The sequence below is a fragment of the Gavia stellata genome, chromosome 9, assembly GCF_030936135.1.
Source record: "Gavia stellata isolate bGavSte3 chromosome 9, bGavSte3.hap2, whole genome shotgun sequence".
Taxonomy (NCBI): Eukaryota; Metazoa; Chordata; class Aves; order Gaviiformes; family Gaviidae; genus Gavia; species Gavia stellata.
The window spans coordinates 979,408-1,001,821 of NC_082602.1; the positions used below are offsets into that span (position 1 = coordinate 979,408).

At 41.0% G+C, this 22,414-nt stretch overlaps 1 protein-coding gene across 2 annotated transcripts in view; it reads left to right on the top strand.

Moving 5' to 3' along the window:
- PRKG1 (protein kinase cGMP-dependent 1) overlaps positions 1 to 22,414 on the top strand; it is a 520,194-nt gene that overhangs the window by 61,939 nt on the left and 435,841 nt on the right. For both annotated transcript variants that reach the window (XM_059821041.1, XM_059821042.1), the window contains exon 2: positions 6,560 to 6,726. In XM_059821041.1, coding sequence (XP_059677024.1) covers positions 6,560 to 6,726 — 167 coding nt within the window. The remainder of the gene's footprint in view (positions 1 to 6,559; positions 6,727 to 22,414) is intronic.

Sequence of the window (22,414 nt, forward strand, 5' to 3'; positions counted from 1 at the left end):
TTTCCTGAGGGCAGTGGACTTCAAGTTGGTGGTTGAGGGATCAAATAATCATCTTGGAAAGTTCTACTTTCTGCCTCTATTTCTTAGGTAGGAACCTAAGAGAGACCTGTTGAGAAGGGATGAGTGCAAGGATGAGATTTTGACTGTTGTCTCTTGTTGACAGTCATCCTGATGTCACTGAAGGCTTTATGATTTTTAGGCTCTTATTTTCAAACCTCTGTATGTTTGGCCGGGCCACAGTATGCATAAACAGAGCCGAGAAGATAAAAGTATGCAGATAAATACATGTAGGACCTATGGGCCACTTGGTGGATTGAATAATTTTATAGTTAGCAATAGCAATTTTATAGTAAGGCTTCTGTATCTATAGATTTACTGCTTTTTAGAAGATGAGGGCTTTTCTACGCTGAAGGGAGCATCTCTATGAGAACTTCTAAAACATCTTATCCAAATTACTTGTCTTGGCCATTCTTTATGTTGCTGTCCTCAGTGATTAGTACATCCTTTTGTCAGAGATTTTCTTTAGTTTTGTTGGTTAAAGAGGAAAAAAAAGGTTCATAATTGGCAACTCCAGTGTTTTGGTGTTAACCAGACTGGGAACTGAAATGCTGAGGTCCCATTCCAGAGCAGCGTGTATGTGTTCCAGTCTCACGTACTCTTTTTAAGTACACAAGGGCTTAAAAACATAGTTAAAGGCTCTGTGAATGTGGGCTTTGAGCAAAGCGCTTCCCCAAACCTGCTAGAAACTTGCTGCCTTTGCTTTAGTGTTACTTGGAATGGATGGCCCCTTATGAAACGAAGGTATGTCTAGGTATACCTTAAAAAAAAAAAAATCTGTTTAACACTTCTTGCAGTGTATTCATATCCCACTGAATAGTTTCTGGAAATCTGGAGCAGGCATAATACTTGGCCATGTTTTCTCTTTTTAAAGAAGTATTTTTTTTCCATGGCCACATTTTGGAGAAGTAAACACTTTTAAACGTTTCACGGTGTGGATTTTAAATAGACGGTTGTTGTAGGAGTTGTCTGGACTCTTGCATTGCTCATCATACTCTGGGTCAGAGGCCGCAGATTTTTTTTCCGTGTTTCTTATCTACTGAAATCAGCTAAATTCCTTGTGGAGGGATATGGAAGCTCCCCAAAAAAGTAGTGCTTGGGCATGAATTTCTACAAACGCGCTTGCTAGGTTTAGTTGTTGGATAGATGTAACGGTTGTACATGTCGATTTAATTTGGATTTTTACAACGGTGATGAAGCAGCACAAAAAAGATGCTGCTGGTTGTAGTAGCTTTGAGCAAGGTTTATGATATTAATAAATAAGGAATTCTCTTCTCCCAGGGAGCTGCACTTCTACTGCTTTAAATTTCTGCCCTGGCAGTGAATGCTGTCTCTTGGCTTGGTCAAATTCCTGTAGATGTTTCCATCCTAAATACGGGGCTGTAGTTCATCAGTAGTAGTTGGCAGAGTCTTGATGGGGGAGACTCTAGAAAAAATACTCCTTCCTCCCCATTAGTATTGGCGTAAAAATTCATGTTGAAAAGTTCTAGTAAAAGTTCGGAGAGAGGAACTGCTAAAGAAAAGGTTTGGGGTATTTTTTAAATTCTTCTTGACTATTAATACAAAACGTACTTTTTCTTTCCCTTTTTTGAGACATCTTCCAGCCTGGCTGCCTAGGACATTGCTTTTCATTTTTCTTGCTGGTAGTTTAAAATGGTTTTGGTACATAGCTGTGGCGGTATACTTGTGAACACCGTAAAATTCAGATCTGCTTCCAACTCCTCTGTGTCAGTGTTGCCTAAATTGAACTCTTAATTATATTTTTTATATTCTTCTTGATCCACTTCTGCTTAATCAACTCTTGCCAGCAGTAGATTACCCGGAGAATGATACCTGTGTAGCTACCACAGCTCCCTTTGAACCTACGGTTGCTGCAAACTCCATCGCAAACTGATGCTGTACCAGCGTGGTGTGTGGCAAGGAGGGCTTTGCATTTCTGTAAGGGTCCCTAGATGTATGCGGCAGCAGTCTTTCCATCTGCACTTAAATTCTTCCCTTCCTCACACTCAGCAAGCAGCTTTTCCGATGTTGAAATAAGACCTTTTGGGACAAAGATTAACTTTTTGTTTTAATATTTATCGTATGTGCCGGAAGGTACAAATCTAGCCCAGCGAATGTGGTTTTTTTTGCTGTGGGTGAAGAGCCTGAGATGACTATTCATTCTGCTCTTTGTAAATGTAAATTACTGTCAGGATAAGAACAAGCTGTAATACAGGGTTTGGTATTTTACTATGTGCATTGCAAACCACTGTAGCATTAACTTTGCTTCTTATCTGGGGCTGCATAACATCTCGGGTTGTTTTTTTCCCATCTGCTGCAAACCAAAATTTTTATCTTCTGCCTTCATGCTTGTTTGAGTAGCCAGCGGATGTTAGCAGCAGGGTTTTGAGCAAAATGCTCGGCCAAATTCTGCACTTTATGGCCATTGCAATAAGGCAAACCTTGAATACAAGCCTTTTCCAGCACGGCTGAAACACGGCTTCTGTGCAGAGCCCTGTCTGCTGAGGCAGAAAACGTGGCTGATTTTTTTTTTTTTTCCTTTTTTCCAGGCATTTTGCTGTTCCCAAGCTGTCATGCTGGCTTGTTGGGAGGGGTTGGTGGCTGGCTCTGAGCTGGCTGGAGGACCGGAGCAGCGCCCAGTACAAGATTAGGAGGCGTGTGAATTAATGCATGTTATATGCCTCTCTTCTGAGAGGCATTCGCAACCAGGCATACAGATTTTTACGTAATAAGTGTATTTTTAGCAAACTTCTTAAAGTGCTTTTTGCGTGACTTCTGCAAATTCGAATGCAATTAGCTTGTTCCTACTGTTGCCTTATTAATTACTGTGATGGACTTAAATTGATTTGGGTAAGGATGTATCGCAGAGGATTGTGCCCCCCCTTTTTTTTTTATTTTAAACTGTTCGTCAAGTCTCCATTGTGTTGATCATTAATCTTTCAGAAAAATAGCGATGGCTTAGTGCCAGGTTCCTACATCTGGAGAGTAAAGATGACAACTGCTTGCTACTCCGAATGACCCTCTGCATTAGGAGCTGTTCAATTCAGGGCTAAGTAAAATATTAATGAAAATGCGCCCTTCTTAAAACAGGGGTCATTTGGACATAATCCTGTTCCCTTACAAATACTGTAGTTGATTTTGTTTGCGGATTGTTTCTATTAGAAAGTTGATTCAGAAAGTACAGAATAAATACTATTTGAAAACAAGAGGTAATGAAACGGGTGTATCTTGTTTAAACCACTTGCAATAGCAGGAGTGTGGTTTTGACCATTTTAAATACCTTTTCTTGTATTGCTAGGTAGATTTGTGTGTCACACGTCTGGGATAGATGCTGTTTTAAAATACTAATGATGATGATTAAGGAATGGTGTGGTTTAGAAAAGCGTTTGTTATGGAATAAGTGTGAGCCGTGAGTTAATCTATATGCTTTAAGTTTCATTTCATATAAGAATAGATATAAAAGAAAAAAAAAATCTATTTGCCTGAAATTGCACCTGTGAATTCTATTGAAAGAAAACTGTGTAATAAAATTATATAGAAGCTGCTGAAGGCCTGGCATGTGCAAGTATGTGGGAATGGTAATCTACATCGCATGAATAATTTTTTTGAATTATTAGAGTGACGAATATTGTCTTGCAGGGAACAATAGAGTAACTCTTATTGTAGCTATGACAATGTATTTTTAGTATCAACTAATTTTCACATATGTCAAACTAAGCTTTTTATTTATTTTTTTTTCAAGACGGATGGAATATTTCCTGATGAAAAGGTTTGCAGCTTACAAACTACGAAGCGTGGTTTGGTCTGACGCGAATACACTCATAAATACGCAGTTGGGTCGCAAGGTGCTTGTTCCTACGGCCAGCACTGTTTATGGGCAGCTGGAGGTGCTTTTCTCTCACGCTATGCTCTTTGTATTTGAAGTCTCATTTTAACTAATTATCCTTAAATAATAATATCTATTCTGGTTACATTCAAGCGTGACTGAGTTATTATCCAGACCATTCTGTGGAGATATTTAATTTTAAGATGCTTAGATGTGGCAGAGATGAAACTGCGTTATTGATGTCCCAGCCGGCGTGTTTTTCCTCTTAATGGATGTATTTTGTATTGTCGTTAAAAGGGTTTGAATGACTTGGTGGGCATCTGAGCTTTAATTTCTCTGATATTTCTATGTCGAAGGGCAGAGGCTGTGAATCAGTTGGTTCAGATGTACTCTTAGGCTGTAATAATACTATTAAGCTCATAAATTCCCGAAGTGTGTTCATGTTGTGTATGTTTTACTGCTTCTCCCCAAAATAGGCTTCTAATGGTTTTTCCTAGCCCCTGTGCTGCTCCTTCGCTGTTGTTTAGACCACGTTTCCCAGATTCTTTTCCAATCCTTGGCTGTGCTCGATTCCCCCAAGAAAAGCATTGTTTTTTTGCTGAGGGCCTCTAAATTAACAGGGGAGGTCTGACCGGAGCCATGTCTGAATTCCCTCTGGTCTTTTGTGGGTGTTCTTACAAACACTCCGCTTAAAGGCTGACTTTATTTTATCAAGGAGAAAGCCTCATTTTGAGCCTTGGAATGAAATAAACGGCTGAAATTGTAATGCTAGTTGATATGACTAACGCAAAAGCTTTTATTACGCTTTCTTCTTCGGCAGGCAGTTTGAGTAATGCTAATAATTAGTGCCGTTGTTAGGAGGATTTGGGGGACCTGTGGGGGTGGCTAAGCTCAAAAGAGCATTACCGTGTCAAGGCGTAGCATCGAAAGTGTAGTCTCGCTCTAGCACGGGAGGAGGGAATGAGGAAAGCAGGTTATCTGTCATCTGGTCAGCCTTACAAACGACCAGCTTCTTGCGTTACTGAAAGCAAGAAGCAACGCAGATGTAGGTTTTTCTGGTGTTTTTTATTTGCACGCAGAAGGAATTGGAGTGACAGTATGTGAAGTCAAATTAAATTTCTCAAGAGCAAAAGGATTTTGTAGCAGTCCGAGTCTGCGTCGTCTTGCAGCCGGTACTTGAGAAGTCCGGGCTGCTTCCCATCCTGCGCGTCACCTGGGTCAGTACTGATGGACTGTGATGTAAAGTTGCATGTTTTGTTGAAATAACCTCAAAAACTATCAAAACAGCATCTTAAACGTTAACGAATTGAACCTTTGCGGCAGATAACCTTGAGGCATACTTTAAAAGGACTATAGCACGGGCATAATATCTCCAAGGCTGTCTGGCTTGTTTTGGACTTCTGAAGTCCCAATTTGGCTCTTTTTCAAGAAGACACGATCCATTAATGTATCTTTCTTTGAAAACCTTGTTTCATATTTGTATTTCAAAAAGATAAAACTCTTTTGAATGCATAAGCTCTGCAGGTAGCTGTCGTCTGCCTGGGCTATGTTCACGTTAGCAAATAGTTCAGCCCAAAGAAGCGGAGCTGCAGAGTGAGAAGGGCTGAGGACCTGGTGTCCAGCTTGTAGGGGTTTTAGTTTTGGTCTAGCTATGGATTTAGCATTCTCAGTTGTTCATTTGCACAAGTTGCTTTAGAGGTTTTTTGCGAAATGTCATAACATGGTGGTTCCACTGCGTTAGCAGATGGATGAAGTTGAAGTTGACAGTCTGAAGGGAAGATTGGAGGGTTCACCTGAGCGTGACTCACCGTGTGGTGAGCACTTTAGCTGTAGAAATTGAAAGAATCTCAGGGAAATCAGGAAAAACACGTCAGGTGCACATTTTCTGTCATAACATGACACTGGCAGAGGCACTTCTAGAGAGAGCAGGTTGTATTTACGTACCCATTTGGGTAGTCTCCCAGGGAACGTGTGAACTTTTGGTTCTGAAATCTGTATCTTCAGAAACAACTCATTCCTTACTCAACTTTGTAAAGTGGCTACTCAGAACTCTAGACTTCCAACCCCATCGCATGCCAAACCAAAACTGCATGTATAATTTTAGGCACACTAATATAACTTTGGAATTTTCCATTTAGTCATCAAAGAAATGAATTAATGGTGGTGTTATTCCTGCAACAACTGTGCCTGCTCTAGTGAATATAATGGCCTTTGGTATTTGATTAATACTCAAAGAATCAGTGCAGTATCACGCTTTTGTGTGCTCCAGTTTGTATAATGTAATAGAAAATATAATAAACAAAGTCATAAATCCTTTAACTTCTTGTTTGTATCTCCTTTCAGTTTCGTATATGGAAGATATTTCAAGTAGCTATGTTATTCTTTGGTGTTACTATAGATGTGAAACTTGTAGCTAAAAGAGGATCTTGCAAGCACTTGAAATCCATTTGTGTTTCAATACTTGATATATCTAAAACTTATTTACAAAAAATAATTACAGGTTTACATTTCTGTAATTTTTTTACTTCTCTGCAGATGGACTTTATCAGATTTTTGGGGAGATTTTTTCCCAAGGAGGTACTTGCCTGGACACCGCACAGTTGTGCTAAAGTTCACGTGCTATTAATGAGCTCGGCTGATGGACGTGTGGACAAATCTTGTCTTTTTTTGCCGCAGGTCCAAGGAGCTAATAAAGGAAGCGATCCTTGACAATGACTTCATGAAGAACCTGGAACTGTCTCAGATCCAGGAGATTGTGGATTGTATGTATCCCGTGGAGTATGGCAAAGACAGCTGCATCATCAAGGAAGGAGATGTGGGTTCCCTGGTGTATGTCATGGAAGGTATGGTTTAAAAAGCTGATATTTATTTCCTTTTTTTCAACACATACAGAGACGAAAACTTCTTTTCATGGGAAAAATCATTTCGAAGAAAGAGAGAGTTTAAAGACATTGTCTAAATATGGTTGTTGAAAAATTGGGTGGACTACTTTTGGCTGGAAAATTTCCGACTAGATTTGTGTGCCTCCCTATATAAAGAAAGAAGGTGAAAGCTGTTAACGTTGCACTGAGATCCATTGGAATAAACCTCCACTAAATATAGTTCTTTGGCTTTGAGGCAATACCAATGGTTTGCTATATAAATTAGGGACTTAACAGAAAGAATGGTGTTACGGAAAGGGGAAATGACTGTAAACTAAGGAGAATATGGTCATGGCTCGCTACCCTATGGGGTGTTGTGAGGATAAGCTTATAAATGTTGATAAAGCACGCGGGGCTCTCTGCAGAAGCAATGCATTGTATGATAGAAAATGGTATTTTTCTGTCCTGTGCACAAAATAAGTGTAGCATCTGCAGTTTAGCCCAGCGGATCTGTCACAGTATGTGTTGTGGCAGGGTTTTGTTTTCTTGGTGGAACACGAGAACAGTGGATATTCTGCTGTTATTGGGAGCTGTCAGGTTTCTGAAAATCTTTTAACGGGATCGGTGTTGCCAGTGCTCTGCTTCTCCAAAATGTCAGCTATTTGCATTTTGTATCTTATTCTTTCCAAGTTCTCTAACTCTTCACATGTCAAATTGGGCATACTTTATATATGTGTTTTCTTTTTAAGGGAAGTGCATGTTCATCTGTAGGAGTTGCTGAGCTTGATCAAACCTCCTGTCCATCTACTACAGCATCCCTCTTCTGAGAGTGACTGATAATGAGTTCTGAGGCAAATGTCACTGTTTTAATTTGGATAATGCAACAAGCGAATTCTCAGTTTGATTGGGTACAATGCAAATGGATAGATGCTTATAAAATTCTTCTTGCTCCTTACCAGAGCCATCTGGTAGACTTTGAAGCATTTTGGTCGGATAACACCTAAGGGCAATGGAGGTTTCTTGCTTGCCCGTATTTTCTTTTGAGCAAATATGGGAAAACTACACGTTGTACGTAACTTGTGTGTTTATATGTACGTGTACATGCGCAAATTAATTTCTTAAATTGTTCTTTTAAACCAAAATATTTTCAAGGCAGTAAGCCATCCTTTAAACATGGTTTCCTGCCAAACTCTTAATGCTGTATAGTTGCAAACGCTCTTCACTAGTTGCCCAAAACAGCTTTAATGTTCTGTCCTTTTAAGGTTAAGTCCTTTCTCAAGGCACGGATTTAATTCTTTCAGGTTTTGGTATTTTTAAATTTTGCACATTCAAATGGTATTTTGCGTTATGAAGTAGTTAGAGGGGGATGCCAAAGCAAATCATATGCTTCCACCCCCAGCATTACATGGGAAGGTTTAGGTTTTTCAGTCCTCCATTTGAATACAGAGACTACTTTGAGGTGCAGGATCTGTTCTACCGCTAAGAAAAAAAAACCTGCTGTAAAATAATGTTTGAATATTTTTTTTTTTCCCCATGGTAAAATGTGGAGGTTTTTCACTGTACAGCTCTGTGCTTTCTTCCTGAAACACCACCACATCAGGGGCATGCTCACAGTTTTGTTTGGTTGTTTTTTTTTTTTTTTGCTGTGCAGCTGTTTTTGGATGTTGAGTTCAATGTTGTCCCTTGATAAACCCCGTAACAACAGGACACTGGCAAAATCAGCGTATATTTATCTCCTGCTCAGCCTCTTCACATTCTTTGGAGAGGATTTTTAGGGGGATTTATGGGCAGACCTCTTCCCACCGCGGTTTGGAGTATTGAACACGCCTTGGTACTCAGATGACCCTTTGTTTGATACATCTGATGATGATGTACTATTACGGTCACTTCCTTGAATTTACCCGATGTTTCTATCCCTGAATTCTTGATTCTTGTCTTCTAAAACAAATGTGTGTCAAAGCCAACTTTTGTGGCTTTTGGGCACTTTAGCTTATCCTTGCTCTTCTGGCAGCCCTCTATGTATGAGGGCATGACTTGGCTCTCCCCCAGTCTTCGGTTGGTCTTGTAACTTAATTTAAGATTATTTAGATAGCTCCATAAATATGCATAATGCTTTACAAACAAAATTATGAAGAGTTTATAGTCTATGTTTAGACATAATGCAATGAGTGATGATGAAGTAATGGAAATGGAAGAAGACGTTATCAAATGGGTTAGATTAGTGTTATGAGAACAGGCTCACTAGCTCATTTTGGCTTATCATTCTGTGCCCTCTCAGTTATTAACACCCCCCACCGCCCCACAATTATAAACTTTATTCTTTACAAAACTCTACTGGAGAAACCCATCTTTATGAGTATTACCGAGAGGTATTTTCACCAAAATCAAATAAATGCTGCATGTGTTTCTTCCATTAATTCCTCTTTCTTTCCTTACTTGGACTTACAGCCATGATTAATATGCATAAAAATTACTCATGTGGAGTATTTGATAACCAATACTCTTATGCTTGTTTATAATTTATGATTCAGCGTTTAGACAGAGCCTCTTACCAGAAGTCTGAGTTATATATTGGTGATGCTTCCTTAGACTAATTTTAAATAATAATTTAAGTAAGATGGATTTGAAAACATCCATCATTTTCACTGCTACTTTCTGCCTTCTCGTTTATCATGGTGAAGCAGTAGTAGTGTCTGTTTTAATTTTCCTCTCTAGACACGAGGACTCTACTAGTCCTGGTGAGACCTTTATAATTATGATCTTTGAGTATTTCGGTTCTTTACCATGGGTGTTAACATTCGTATGTATGTGACACTTGCTGAGCTCGGTGAATCTTAAAAGGCTGGATAATGGTGAGTGTTGACCTCCACAGTCTGTCTTCTTCACTATGGCTTGATGATGCTTTCTGAAGGTAATTCCAGATTTGCTACGTTCCTTGAGTGGGAATGGCTGTAGCATTGTACCTCAGCAAAGAGTCAGGAAAGGCTTGATTCCACTTTTCCGTGTTCTCTTTGGTTCTAGCAGAAAGGTAACTTCATGTCGTCCAATACTGGGTTTACACGTGCAGTCATTTTTATTTGTGCGTTTGCCTGCCCTTACCCACAGTAGTAGGCTTGACTCTTTCCCCTCCAGTCACGTGCTCCCATGCATGTGATGACTCAGTAAAAACTTTGTATCCTTTGTCCTATTATTCCATGTCTTACATCAGATTTCCTGCCCTCCCTGTATTTCTTTTTGTTATCAGGAGCGAGAGCAGCACTGGTACGAACAGGTTGGACTCTAGAGACAAGTCGGTTAATACGGTGAAGCTTGAGAAAAGGCTGAGCTTATTGAAAACACAAGAAGAAAATCTTTCATACATTCTGTTATTCACCGTATTATGTGTCAAACTGCAAAGCCAGGCAGGGGGAAGTGAAACACAGTACAGGAAAATAGGAGGACACTGTGAATTGTGATTTAGATGGGGAGAGGAGGAAGCTGAGCGAAATGCTCCTGGAGTAGAAATGGTGAGGTGCTATCAGAAGGAAATCGGAATGAGGTACTGAGTTCAAAAGGAAGATGTTCTCTCTCCCGGCAGCATGCTGCGTAGAGGCAAGTGTTGAGTTTGAGAGGTAGGAATGTGCCTCTGGCATGTGCCATGCTTCAGCTGGATTGGATTTTGTTCATCGGTCCCAACAGGAGGGAAATACCCATCAGATTGAGGAGCTCTCAATCTAAACACCCTCTGGCCTGAACATGCACTGATCTGGGAGCCCGCTTTTAAGGGTGTTTGCATAGAATAGCTCTTAAATTGTGCAAGGCTAAGGGAGATGTGTGGTTAGTCTCATCCTCCAAACCCAGTAACTGGTAATATGCTCAATCTCCTCTAAAAGAGGAGGCTATCCCAGTCCTGGTAGACTTCCCTCTCCTGAGTGTGCATCTGGACTTTTTGGACTGGCTCTGCATTTCTGGAATCTGAAAAGTTTTATGCAAATACTTTGTTTTTTTTTTTTTTAAAAAAAAAAAGGACAAGAAAAAGTCATTGTTCTATAAGTTGGATTTAACTGGAAACTTGCCTGGTTTTCTGGTGGGCTCCTGCTTGGGCTTTCGTGAGATACAGCCCTGCGGAGCTACAGAATGAGAGTTGTGCTTGTTGGAGAGCCCTTCTGGGTGCCTCTCTCTGCGCTGAGGCAGGCGGGGTCCTAGCATGAAAGCCCGAGGATTGCTGTTTCTACCAGTTCTTGGAAGTACTGGTTTGGGCTGAACTTGGGCTCTGAGTCTGCAGTGAGAAAATAAAGCTATCAGTCAGGAGCTGAAACTGAAATTTCTCAACAAGCAGAATCCCAAATTTAGGCCTGCTTTGCTTTTATTTTTTTTTGCTCCTGGGCTGACTCTAGCAGTAGTCTGTGTCCTCCTGGCCAGATTTCCACCTCTTGGGAAATAAGGGCCCCCAACTTACCTGTTTTCAGACCTTCAGGACTATTGCTGGCCCCACCATGTACCAGCCCTTATAACACTGTATTTCTCTAGCATCATCCTGCTTGTTTACTTAGTATAGTCATCTGAGGTAACTGAGAAATGCCTTATGTATTTAACGCAGAGAGTCAAGGATACATTTGTTCAGTTAACAAAATTCATTTAGGTTGATGCCAAGGTATTTCTTCCAGAGGGGAGGGAAACCCTAATAGGAGGTACCCACAGAGAGGCACGACAACCCGAAGGGCTCCATAAAAGGCACTATTAGGTAGGTGCCAGGGTGCGAGAGAAGGTAGCATCGCAATCGGACCCCAAGGAAAATAGATCTCCCTGTGGCTTTATACCTTACCTGACCTCAGGCAGGGTTTTTGCTATTTACAGACTGTTCTTTGCATTTTAAATATTTGTCTGTTCCTTAGCAGCGGTGCCGTCAGCAGGTATCTGTGCGATCACGAAAAGTGGTGACACAAACTAGGTCCTCTGCCTGTGAAAGACTTCTCAGGACAGAGGCCCGGATTACGATGTGGAGAGCCGTTGGATTTGGGCGGTTGTAGCAACCTGTGTTTCCTCAGCAGTGTTTTGTACAGGTTGAGCGTTTCTCTTCCCCTCCAAAGTTTTCCCTTAAGCCCTTCAGGAAGGAAGCTGGTTATAATGGACTTTGGAGGCAAATGGCACATGTCCATTTGTCTTGGGTGCCTCTCATGAATTACGGAAGAAGGATTTACATGAAGCGGCAAGGTAGGAACTGGTATTTCGTCAGGTTCTGAAATGGTTTGGGGCAGGGAACACCCCTTAATTCCCCTGTGTTCATTAAGTAGCAGAAAAACCCCACAACTTTTGCATATTAACTGCATTGGGTAAAGAGATGCCCTTAATCTCTAGCAACACCAAAAAAATTCCCTTATAGCTGCGCTTTGAAGGTGGAAGTGAACTTACTTGTGATATAAGCAAGGATTCATTAGGGGCTGAAATTGCTGGAAGCATTAAACACACATGCTCTGACCCACCTACAGCAACAGTATTCCTCGAGGCTGATGAGACTGGTAGTGAAAAGGGAGATGAGTGATGCTGTGGCTTATACATCTGAACTAGTCTTTACTGGCACTCTTGACTCTGCAAGTAAAACAATTCTGAGAAGAAAATAAACTTACCAGAAATACGACCTTTCTTATGAGAGTATATTGCTCTAAGAGTGGTTCAACAGATTATTTGTCTTAAAATTGAAGTTTCTTTTAGAGCCAAAAAAGGTTCTTGCTGGTTAATCATATTCTGCCTCTAAAATTAGTTCACCACCTCTAGTTTTCTTTAAGGAAAAAACCCAAACCTTTTCCAAGTTCTAGTTTTCCAGGTTTGCATTCGTTGCCTTCTTTGTCGTTTGCCTTCTTCGGGCATAACATTGCTAAAATTTTCTGAAAGCACGTAAAATGTGAAAACCGGGAAAGGTCTTTTTCAGAGAGATACATCTAGATCTGTACCGTGTTGACAGGTTTGAGTTATGTGTGGGTGTTACCTCACACTAATGAGGATAAATGTGATATCCCACATCTGAAACCAAATGTTTCCTCTTGTGCTCCCTCTCTGTCTGAACCTGTCAACTGCAGTATGTCAAATTTGACGGTTGCATTATGAAAGGAAAATAGATCAGCAGAGCTGTAGATAAATCAGGTGACAAGGTAAAGGTTTTAGGCTCTCACGTGAATAACAGTCATGCCGTTATAAACAGATGTTCTAATTTTTTAGAAACTGCGTTAATATGTGTAAAGAGTCCTTTTCTTATGTTTGTCGCTATTACCATGAAGTATGGAAGAAATAATACAGTCAGCCAGGGCGGGGGGAAAGGAAGGTTAAAAATACTTGGATTAATTATTTTGTCCCTCATTATTTTGTATTGGCAGTGGATGCGGTAACATCCTCCCTGACTCTTTGTCCTTCTGCAAATTAATATAGAGGTTGCACCTCTGCACCATGGCTTGAGAACCTGAGTGAAGAAAAAAAGCTCCACCAATACCCTGTGGGCTCCTACTTCTGTAGGCACGAAAAGGGAAGAAGCAGCTTTTTAAGAACCCACGTTGCGAAACAGCCTACGCTTCCCCCAGCCCTTGTTTTAGTAGGTTTCCTCTCTTCTTAAATTCTGTTTTATTTTTGTCTTCAGTCATGGAGATTCGCCTTTTATTTTTTAAGGGAGACTTTGTTTCTTGCTTCATTCTTGGTAGCTTCTCCAAAGCAATGAAGTGTCTAATTGTGACTTCCCATGGGAATGTGGTGGTTTTTTTTTTTTTTTTTGTAGTTCGAGATGTCTTGGGAAGGAATGTATTGCTAGAAACTGCAGGATTTGACAGGATATCAAACTTGGTGTTGATAAGGGAAGACACAGTCTCAGTAGCCATTTGAACTACAGAGAGAAAGGCAAGAGGCTGTAGAAGACCTCCCATCAGAGGCAGCAGAGCTGTCTGGTCTCAGGTGGGTGAAATCCTCAAAGCAATGCCTTAGTCTCTGTTCAACCAAAGCCAAAGCAGGCATATTGATACTGTGTTCCTCAAGACAGCACCTTGCCCCCTCCTGCAGGTTATCACAGCCTTTGCCCAAGTTCTGTGACACTGTAAGATTTTTTTATCATCTGTTGGCCAACGCACCTATCCTTGTTCTCACTTCTGAAGGTGTGCTGGGGTGCATCATTCTTTTCTTTCCTGTTTGCTTTTTCCTAACTGTGCAGTTATGTGGGTTTTTTTCCTCTAACTGGACAATGATCACTGCAGACTCTTGGATGCTATGTGCAGGCACCCACAAATACTGTGTCCAATCTGGCTTTGTGTGGCCCTCCCTCTGACCCCTCTTTTGTCTCTTTTTATGGACTACTCTCATAAGGACCTGATTTAATAGGACGTAATTGCTCTTCTAGCCCTAGGGTCTTCTGAGTCAGTTCCTTCTTAGAGAAAGGATTTGGTAGGACTGATTCTTGTAAATGAAAGAGAAATGGAGAATAGAGACCCATTTTGGATTTAAGTAGGCTAAACGACTTTGTTCCCAAGTGCAAGTCCAGAATAGCAAAATGGGGGCAGTAGTACTGCCACCTGAGTGGAGAGAGTGCCTCATGTCTCTTGACCTGCACCACATTTATTTTCATATTGCTGTACACTGTACTTTCAAGAGGTCCCTTACTTTATTACGGCCTGCTGCTACTGTCATTGCAAAGTCCAAATGCATGAGCTTCTCCTGGCCTTGTTGGTATTCACCAACACTGATGATCATCATAATTCATCTCAAAGAAAAGCATATTGAGGGGTTTGTTGGTTTTTTTTTGTTCCCCCCGCCCTGGCTGTGGTGAAAGAATGCTGACTGGAACAAACTTTATAGTCTGTTTTTAATTTGTTTAGTCTCTGGGGCTAAGAGTGAATATGCAGTTTCCGGTTCAGTCCATTGAAACCAGAGATGTTGGCTGAACTCTGCATCTCCTGGGGCGTTTCGGGTCAGTCTCATGCTCAGAGATCATACCCAGAGAGAGGGAGTTGAGCCCGTGCAGGTAGGGATTTGCCCGGCCGCATAGTGCGTTTTGTCATGGATGCCCAAAGAGTATCCTTGCTAGACTTCCTCCAGATTGGTGGTCCTTCAGACCACTGTGAAGTTCCTGCCTTTTCAGTGTAGGACCAGTCAGTTTTGAGTGCTCTTTCCAAATATATTCCTGATAATGTAGCTAGGTCCTCTGATACACGTTCCCACCTTTCTGCATCTCCCAGGGACACTCAGGAAGGTAATAATAGCTGCATTCATTGCAGTTGGGGGTTTTCTAACACAATTGAGGCAGTTCTGCTTCTGAGACTTATTCTGCCTTGGCCCTTATTCTGTTTTGGGCCCTACCTGAGTCTCCAAACCTCTTCTCGAGGGGTTTGGATCTGCCTTCCCAAGCAAACGTCAAAAAATAGCGTCTCATTGCACAGGTGTTAGATGGCTGTTGAGATTGGAGAGCATTTAGTCAGTGTCCATTAGGAGCACTGTGTCAGAAGGACATTTATGGCAAAGTGGGATTTTTCTGCACAGCATGGCAACAAATCACTAGCCTCTGAAGAACCTGCCTTTCCATTAGTTTTGTGAAAAGGTACTGTGGCAGCAGTTTCTTCTTTGCACTCCTCTGTTTAATGTTTTCAGCTGTTTTTTTGCTTTGTTTTTTCCTTCTTCATCCTGCTGTTGTAGAGTTGGAAAGGAGTCAGATCTGGGTTTTTCCTGTGGTCAAAGATGCTGCTCCTTGCTGGAATCCTGCAGCCTTCATGGGGTTCCCGTTCGAGTCTTTGTTTTCCCATGGAGATAAGTGGTTTAGTGGTCGTCACTCCTCTGGGAAATTTTCAATCACTCATAAATAATCCCTCCCTGCATCTCCCATGTCCAGTGCTGAGACCATTACATATCAGGGCAAGACCATTTTCTAAGGCTCTCTGGGCTTAAGAGATTCTCTAGGATTGATGTCTTCGTTCCGAAGATCACCCTACTCTGGGCTTAAGAGATTCTCTAGGATTGATGTCTTCATTCCGAAGATCACCCTACTCTGGGCTTAAGAGATTCTCTAGGATTGATGTCTTCATTCCGAAGATCACCCTACTGCAGAGCAGACTTTATGAAGACTTGCTGGAGAGGGCGAGGGCAGAAATACCAGGTGTCTTTCCAGGCGTGCAAGACATCTCAGTAGCTGCCCGTTGGAACAATCGGTGTTGTAGGGCTTGAAGACCATCCGTTGGGCAATGCAGTGGCATTAGAAGCGTATTCCTAGAGCTCCTTATGACGCGAATGTGCATATGGGCCAAAGGTGCAAGGGAGGTCGCCAACCAGGCTCCTTAAAATACATGTTCACATCTGGCACTGCATCCCCTCTGCCTCAAGAGTCCTGGGAAGGCAAAGGAGTGAAGGGTTGAGATCTCAAAACATTTCTGGTTGCTTCTCTTTCATTACACACTCACTTCTTGGTTGGTATATCTCCTGAGGATTTCCGTGGAGTTTAGCCCACCTCCTTTGGAGAAGATCAGGTTTGTTTCTAACCCTTAGCGGATGCTCTGAGACTGTTTTTATGTCTAGCCTGAATATTTGCAAGAAACCTGGTAATGTTACTTTGGGACGTGCTTATCTTTAAGGTAACAATTTTATTATTTTTGGCATTGTTTAGTAATCGTACTTTTGTATCACTTGCCTATAATGCTAGTCATGCCCCTGGCTAGGCAATGTGATGAAAAAAACCCAACTTAATACATATGTTTATATCAACTGTGTCTTGATCTACTTGGAAATAGTCAGAGCATCTCACTAATTTCTTAAGTGGTAGTAATACCCTGAGAGTGTACCTAGGAACTGGCAGCGTAAGAACAATAAGAAGACTTCCATGACTTGGCAGCTGCATGCTTTTTACGGATGCAGCGTGGAAACTTGGCGCGCTTGAAGAATCACCGTAACTTAATGCACTGGATCAAAGAAGCAACTGTACGTTTGCTGCAGCAGCCTGGGTCTCCTTGTAAATCTACTTCAGCATTTAACCCAGGGCTTCATGCATCGTCATGGGTTTTTGTGAACTGTAAAAGTTACAAAATCTGTCAGCGTAGAGTTGGAGCAGAAACCTGTCTGTTAATCTTTGGGGATTTCCGAACTATCGCTTACAGAAATTGGGCACTATTCCAACTGCTTTCTTTTGGAGTTACTGCACTTCATAATAAAATCTGACTTTTCTCCCCCCTCCTTTTTTTTTTTTCTTCTGGAAGTCAAAACTGTGATTATTTATCAGTTATAAAAATCCACAAGTACTTCTCGCTAAGTATTTTTACATGAGTAGGTAAAGTGTGGACTTCTCTGTGTGGCTGCAGTATTGAGAAGGCTTGGGTTTGCAATATTGAGGGCCCAGCCTGTGTGAGCACTGTTACAAGTGTGTGTTTCTATATTTTGCCAAATTTTTTTCAACTGAAAACGTGTTTCTAGCAGTCTTCCAGGACATGATAAATTGAATGTTCAGGTGCTGTGTTCATTTACTGTGTTGGTATTAGACAGCCTTGTGTATGGCCTGTCTCATAGAGAAATCGAGTTTCATGCTGTTGTTTTCATATACAGTACAATGCAAATGCAAATCTTCCGCCATTATCATCTAGTTATTTTAATTTTACTGTGTTCTAGTAATTAACTCTTCTAAAAGTAGTTATTTACTCATACTAGTGACAGTAAATATTTCTTGTACTTATTTCGTGAAATGTTAATGAGATCAAACAGGATATGAAATTACGATTATCGCAGTGGCAGTGTTTTATAGGCAGTGATTGCGCTCGTGACTGGTACAGTTTGATATTTGTTCTGCCTAAAGTAATAATTTTTAAAGCTGCGGAACGTACTTTCTTAGTGCTTTAAATGCAATAGGAACACTAGAGGTATATAAGCATAGTACTGTCATACTGCTGCAATGTGTTATGTGAGATATTCGTATTTACCTTTTCTCCTGAGAATAACTCCAACCAAACTGCAAGGTGGTATGTGCTTTTTTTTGTAGTAACTCATATGCACCTGACAGACTTCATTAGCAAGATCGCTGAATCGGAGCAAACCCGGGGTTTACAGAAGGAAAGATGATAGTGTTTTATAAGGGCAGTGGGAACATTCATTCTCACCTGAGCCGGGATTTAGGAAAGAAAGCCCGTATAAATCTCACAGGTATTAGAATATGAGCTTGCGAAGCAGAAATCCAGTCAAGGAGTGTTCAGAGAGGAGGAATGCGATGCTGCCTGTGACCACTGTCTTGCGACCTGCCCCTCTGCTTGGCTGGGACTCTGTGTGGGGTGAGCAAATAACCTGTAACCCACCAGTGCTGATCTTACGTACTGACCTCTTTTTAAAGAACAAGCAAACAAACAAAGCCACAAACCTTATATAATTTATGTTAAGGCATGGCAAGAGGATGTACATATATTCTCGGGATATTATTTGATTAAATAATTCCTTTTCGATAATGAAAACCTAACCTCTGCTTAGTCTAAGCCAATATTTGGTAGGGGGAAGGAGAAAACGCAATCAAAGCTGCGAACTAATGACTTCAGACTGATCAAATATAATTTCTTGTAGCTATCTAAATAATCATCACCATCATCAACCAACTTCAAGTTTCTCAAGGTATTGCCAAACTCTGATCAGTGGAGAGGAGGGACTGTGCAGTATGTAATGCCTTTATATGAATGCTGCCGAGCACCTGGATAGCTGAGTCTCATATTTCTGCCCTCATTCCAGTCCTGCTGTCAGCGCAAGCTTCCCCGTTAGATTTGGATGAGCGAGGACTGCTGGCAGGTTCTTAAGCAATGCTGGAAAAGTTTTAGTGTCAAGATGACCTGAAAATATTTTCATTTTCAAAATGAATGCCCAGCTTCCTTTGGGATCTGCTCATATTCACTCATATTTACTACTCTTGCCATTTCGTTCATCCTTATCTTGGCTTCTCTGAATCTAAAGGTACCGGTCTCTTTGCAGTGTGGTATTGAACAAGGCTGGAGCAGATTTAGCAAAAGCCCTAGTCTTCATTGCTAGGGAGGAGTATTCAGAGTTTATAAAATAGATATATTGTTCTATAAATGTGTTCGTACAACCTGGTTCATCTGCAGGCAGCCAAATATTCATCTTCCCCTCTTCAGGGAGGAAAATGCATAGTTGTAACCTCTTCAGAAAGATCCCCGCTGTATAGGAAACATAATGAATGTGTATTTTTTCCTTGCATAAGATCATAGTTGATGTGCTATTTATTTTTGTATTTCTCAGCAGTTATGGAAAAACTGCTTTGTTGTTAAGGGGTTTTTATTTACAAAATAGATTGGTGAGATAAAGCCTCATTCATTTTATTAATAGCAGCTGAAAAGGGAGGCATAAATGTCTGTCTTGTCTCCCCCACCACTCCATGAGTCCCTTTTATTGAAACTCCCACAACTGAAATGTTAAATAAAAGGAATTTTCAGCATAGTATTATACATGAAAGCGCCTGGATTTTGACCTTTCTTTCTGCCCATTAAAATACATGGCTATATAATTTAGTCTGTGTATGCAGATAGAAAGACTCTAGTGTTAGCAATCCAAACTATTATTAAAGGAACATTAGAGGCAAAGTGTTCCCTTTTGTTAGGCTTGATTCGCTTTGGATTGCTTGTTTACTTTGAAAGCTGATCTACAAAAAAAATAATCACACTATGCGAGCCCCGTGCCCTTTCTTACTGCTCTAGGTTGTACAAAGAGAGTGCAAAATAAACAGTTTGAGGAAGGGAAAGGAGAGAAGGGCTTCCTGCTTCTTGTTTAAACTGAAAGTCAGTTCATTGCTACCTTGTAAGTTGGGTTTTTTTTTTTTTTTAAGTCTGTGATGGAAAATGAGAGGGTGAAAACAGGAAAATTGAGAAAGAAAGGGACTTCTAGTCCGTAGACATCCAAGGTCTCCAGTACTCCAGTATGGAAAATGCACCATCCAAATCAGTTGAAATGGAGATGAAGAAGTTGTTCTAAGCTGTCTTGGTGACCCTCTGCTCGATGGGGCGCCGACTCAGCCTCTCGAACCCAATCTCCGGTTTATCTTCGGCACATACAATATGATCACTGAATGCTCAAGACCACTTCTCAGACGGGTAAAGCCTTGCAAACACTGCCGCTTTTAGCTCTCCAGCGATGCCAGTTGTTCTGGGTTTGGGTTTGAGTGGTGACTTAGTCATCGCTATTTCATGCAACCATGGGTGAAATGGGGAAATCCAATAGCAATCCCTCTTGGTAAGTCACAGAGGCAAACTTTCTGTATGTAGCCGTGTTCCTTAAACACTTCACCTTGGTTGAACATCTCTTTGCCCCAGGGGAAATTCGGGTGAGATTTCATCTCTCACCTCTTTTAAGTAGGGAAAAACTCCCATGGATTTGTATGGCCAAGGCTTTCTGCAGACCAGAAGTTTGACAGGGAGAAATCCTCAGATTTAGTTAAAAAAAAAAAAAAAAGTTAAAAAAAAAAAAGGGAATAAAGCCAGGGAGATGGGGAGATTTTTTGATTGCATTCTTCGGCAAAGTTTCTAATTTTTTTTTTTTCCTGTTTAGTATGTTGGTCCTGATTTCAAACTTCTGTGTAGCCCTGGCAGATGAGTTTTGGGGAAAAATGAGAATTTTGCTTTTAGGAAACAAATCTTTAAGATATCAAAATGTCAGATCAATGTTTGCACTGTATTCTTCTAAAATAATGGAAATTACAACGTGTCCCAGCAGCTGCTATTCCTAGCACATCCAGGCACAGATGATAATTAAATGCAATCTGAATACGTAGGAATTTAAGATTGAAAAATGAATAAAAATAAGATGTTTGCCATCCTTGTGCTAAATATTTTTATAACCTCTTGGTTCTGACTGCAAACAGCTATTTTGTGAAACAACGAGAACATGAAATAACACTGGGTAAGCTTTCTTATATTATAAATAAAAGTGGCAGCTGAGGTTTGAGATGATGCAGATCTCGAAAAGCAATAATCCTGTTGTAGTTATGCAGTCGCATCCTTCCAGTAGAGATCCACAGGGGACTGTTTATCACTGCTGAAATGATATAAACTCTTATCTTGAAGTAGGAGGAAACTTGAAGTTATTTTCTGGCTGGATTGTGGGATTATTATTTTTTTTTTTTCTGGTAATGATGTATAACGTCACAGGTTTCTTAGTTAATCGTATTTTGTGTTGCCTGTTGTTCTTCATCTGCTTCCACCTCTTTTCTGTCATTGCTCTTGGGGGAGGATGGAGAGGCCCAGGACCTTGTAAAAGGACTTTATTCATAACTAGGTGCAATCTTACTTAAATTAGGTTTTTTTCAGGGTTTTCAGCCCAAAAACATTGTGTTCTTTTGCCATGTCCTCTTGTGGCAGTTGTTGCCATTGGAACAGTGAAGTCAAGTTATAATATTGATAAAAGATCTTCAGCGGGAAATAAAGAACTATCTGTGGCAAAGCCCTGCTAACTTACCCAGTACAAATTGGTGAATAACTTGTGAATTTTAGTGCAGACATCCCTGGGAAAATATTCCTAAGGATCATGGGGTGATTTTTGCCCCTAAACCTGGTTAGTTTTCCAGTCATGCATTGAGGTTTGGAGTAATCCATGGGGTAGGCGCTCCACGGTGGCTGCGAAACTGTTAGGTCCTGGTATAGACTAGAGCCAAGTGGTCAACGTGCCCTAAAATGACAACTATCTCCCGAGATCTCCTTTAAACACTGGTTTCCTGTGTTAAAATTTGGTCTGAACTAAATCCATGGGAGATTTTTTTTAACCAAGGAATGTGTTTGTTCCCATTCGGTACAAGATAAGATGAGAAGGAGGTGTCCTTGGTAATGTTCGTCTGGAGGGAACAACTGGACCTCATGCATGATGAATGAGAAGAAAGGAAGTTTATTTTCTGCTTTTCATCAGGAGCTCCTGCTTGTTATCATTTGTCAGCTATCTCCAGTATGTGGTTTTCCTTCTTGGAAAAAACAAGCCTCTTTCACAGACCCCACTTAGTTGAAAATATTTAACACTGCAGAACTAACCTTGCTCATAACTGCTGCTCGGAGGATAATTTATTTTCTAGTCTTGGCTCTGTTGGCTAAGCAGATCGTGAACCGTCACGGAATGGAAGCATTTGGGTTTCCTTAGGCACTTTTGGTGGCGGTTGGGAAGATCGAAGCGCTGGGGAGCACTGAGATGTCCCAGCAGCTTCCCATGCTGCTTTACCCCTTCAAATTTTAATGGTAATCTCAGTTTTCCATCTTACTTTTGCAAAATACATGTGTCTTATCTAACTGTCAGAATAGGCAGGGCTGGGTTTTCTTGGTGGAAACATGCTGGGGAGGAAGTTGGGGAATCAAAGAGCCAAATATATATCCTCAGTCACTTCTATTTTGTTTCAGAAGGCTGGAGAATTTGGGACCTCAAAGTACATACTTGGCAGTGTCTCTTCCTGATATTGGGGAAACCGTAGCGTCTGTCTTTCCTGGTTTGTAATTGTGTGCACCAGACCAACAGGATCGAGAGGACAGATGATGGGTCAGAGCCCCTTGGATCGGTGCAGGGTAATTGAAGCTTCTGCCATGGTAGCACAAGGGTTTGGGGGGATTATCTCTAGGGCTTGCTTTCCTCTGCAGGCGGTGATCATTGTCACCAGGTTTTTTGCTAGATCTTCCTGAAAGTTTGCTACCGATCTTTTTGGGGTGTGATTCTTAATAGTCTGTGT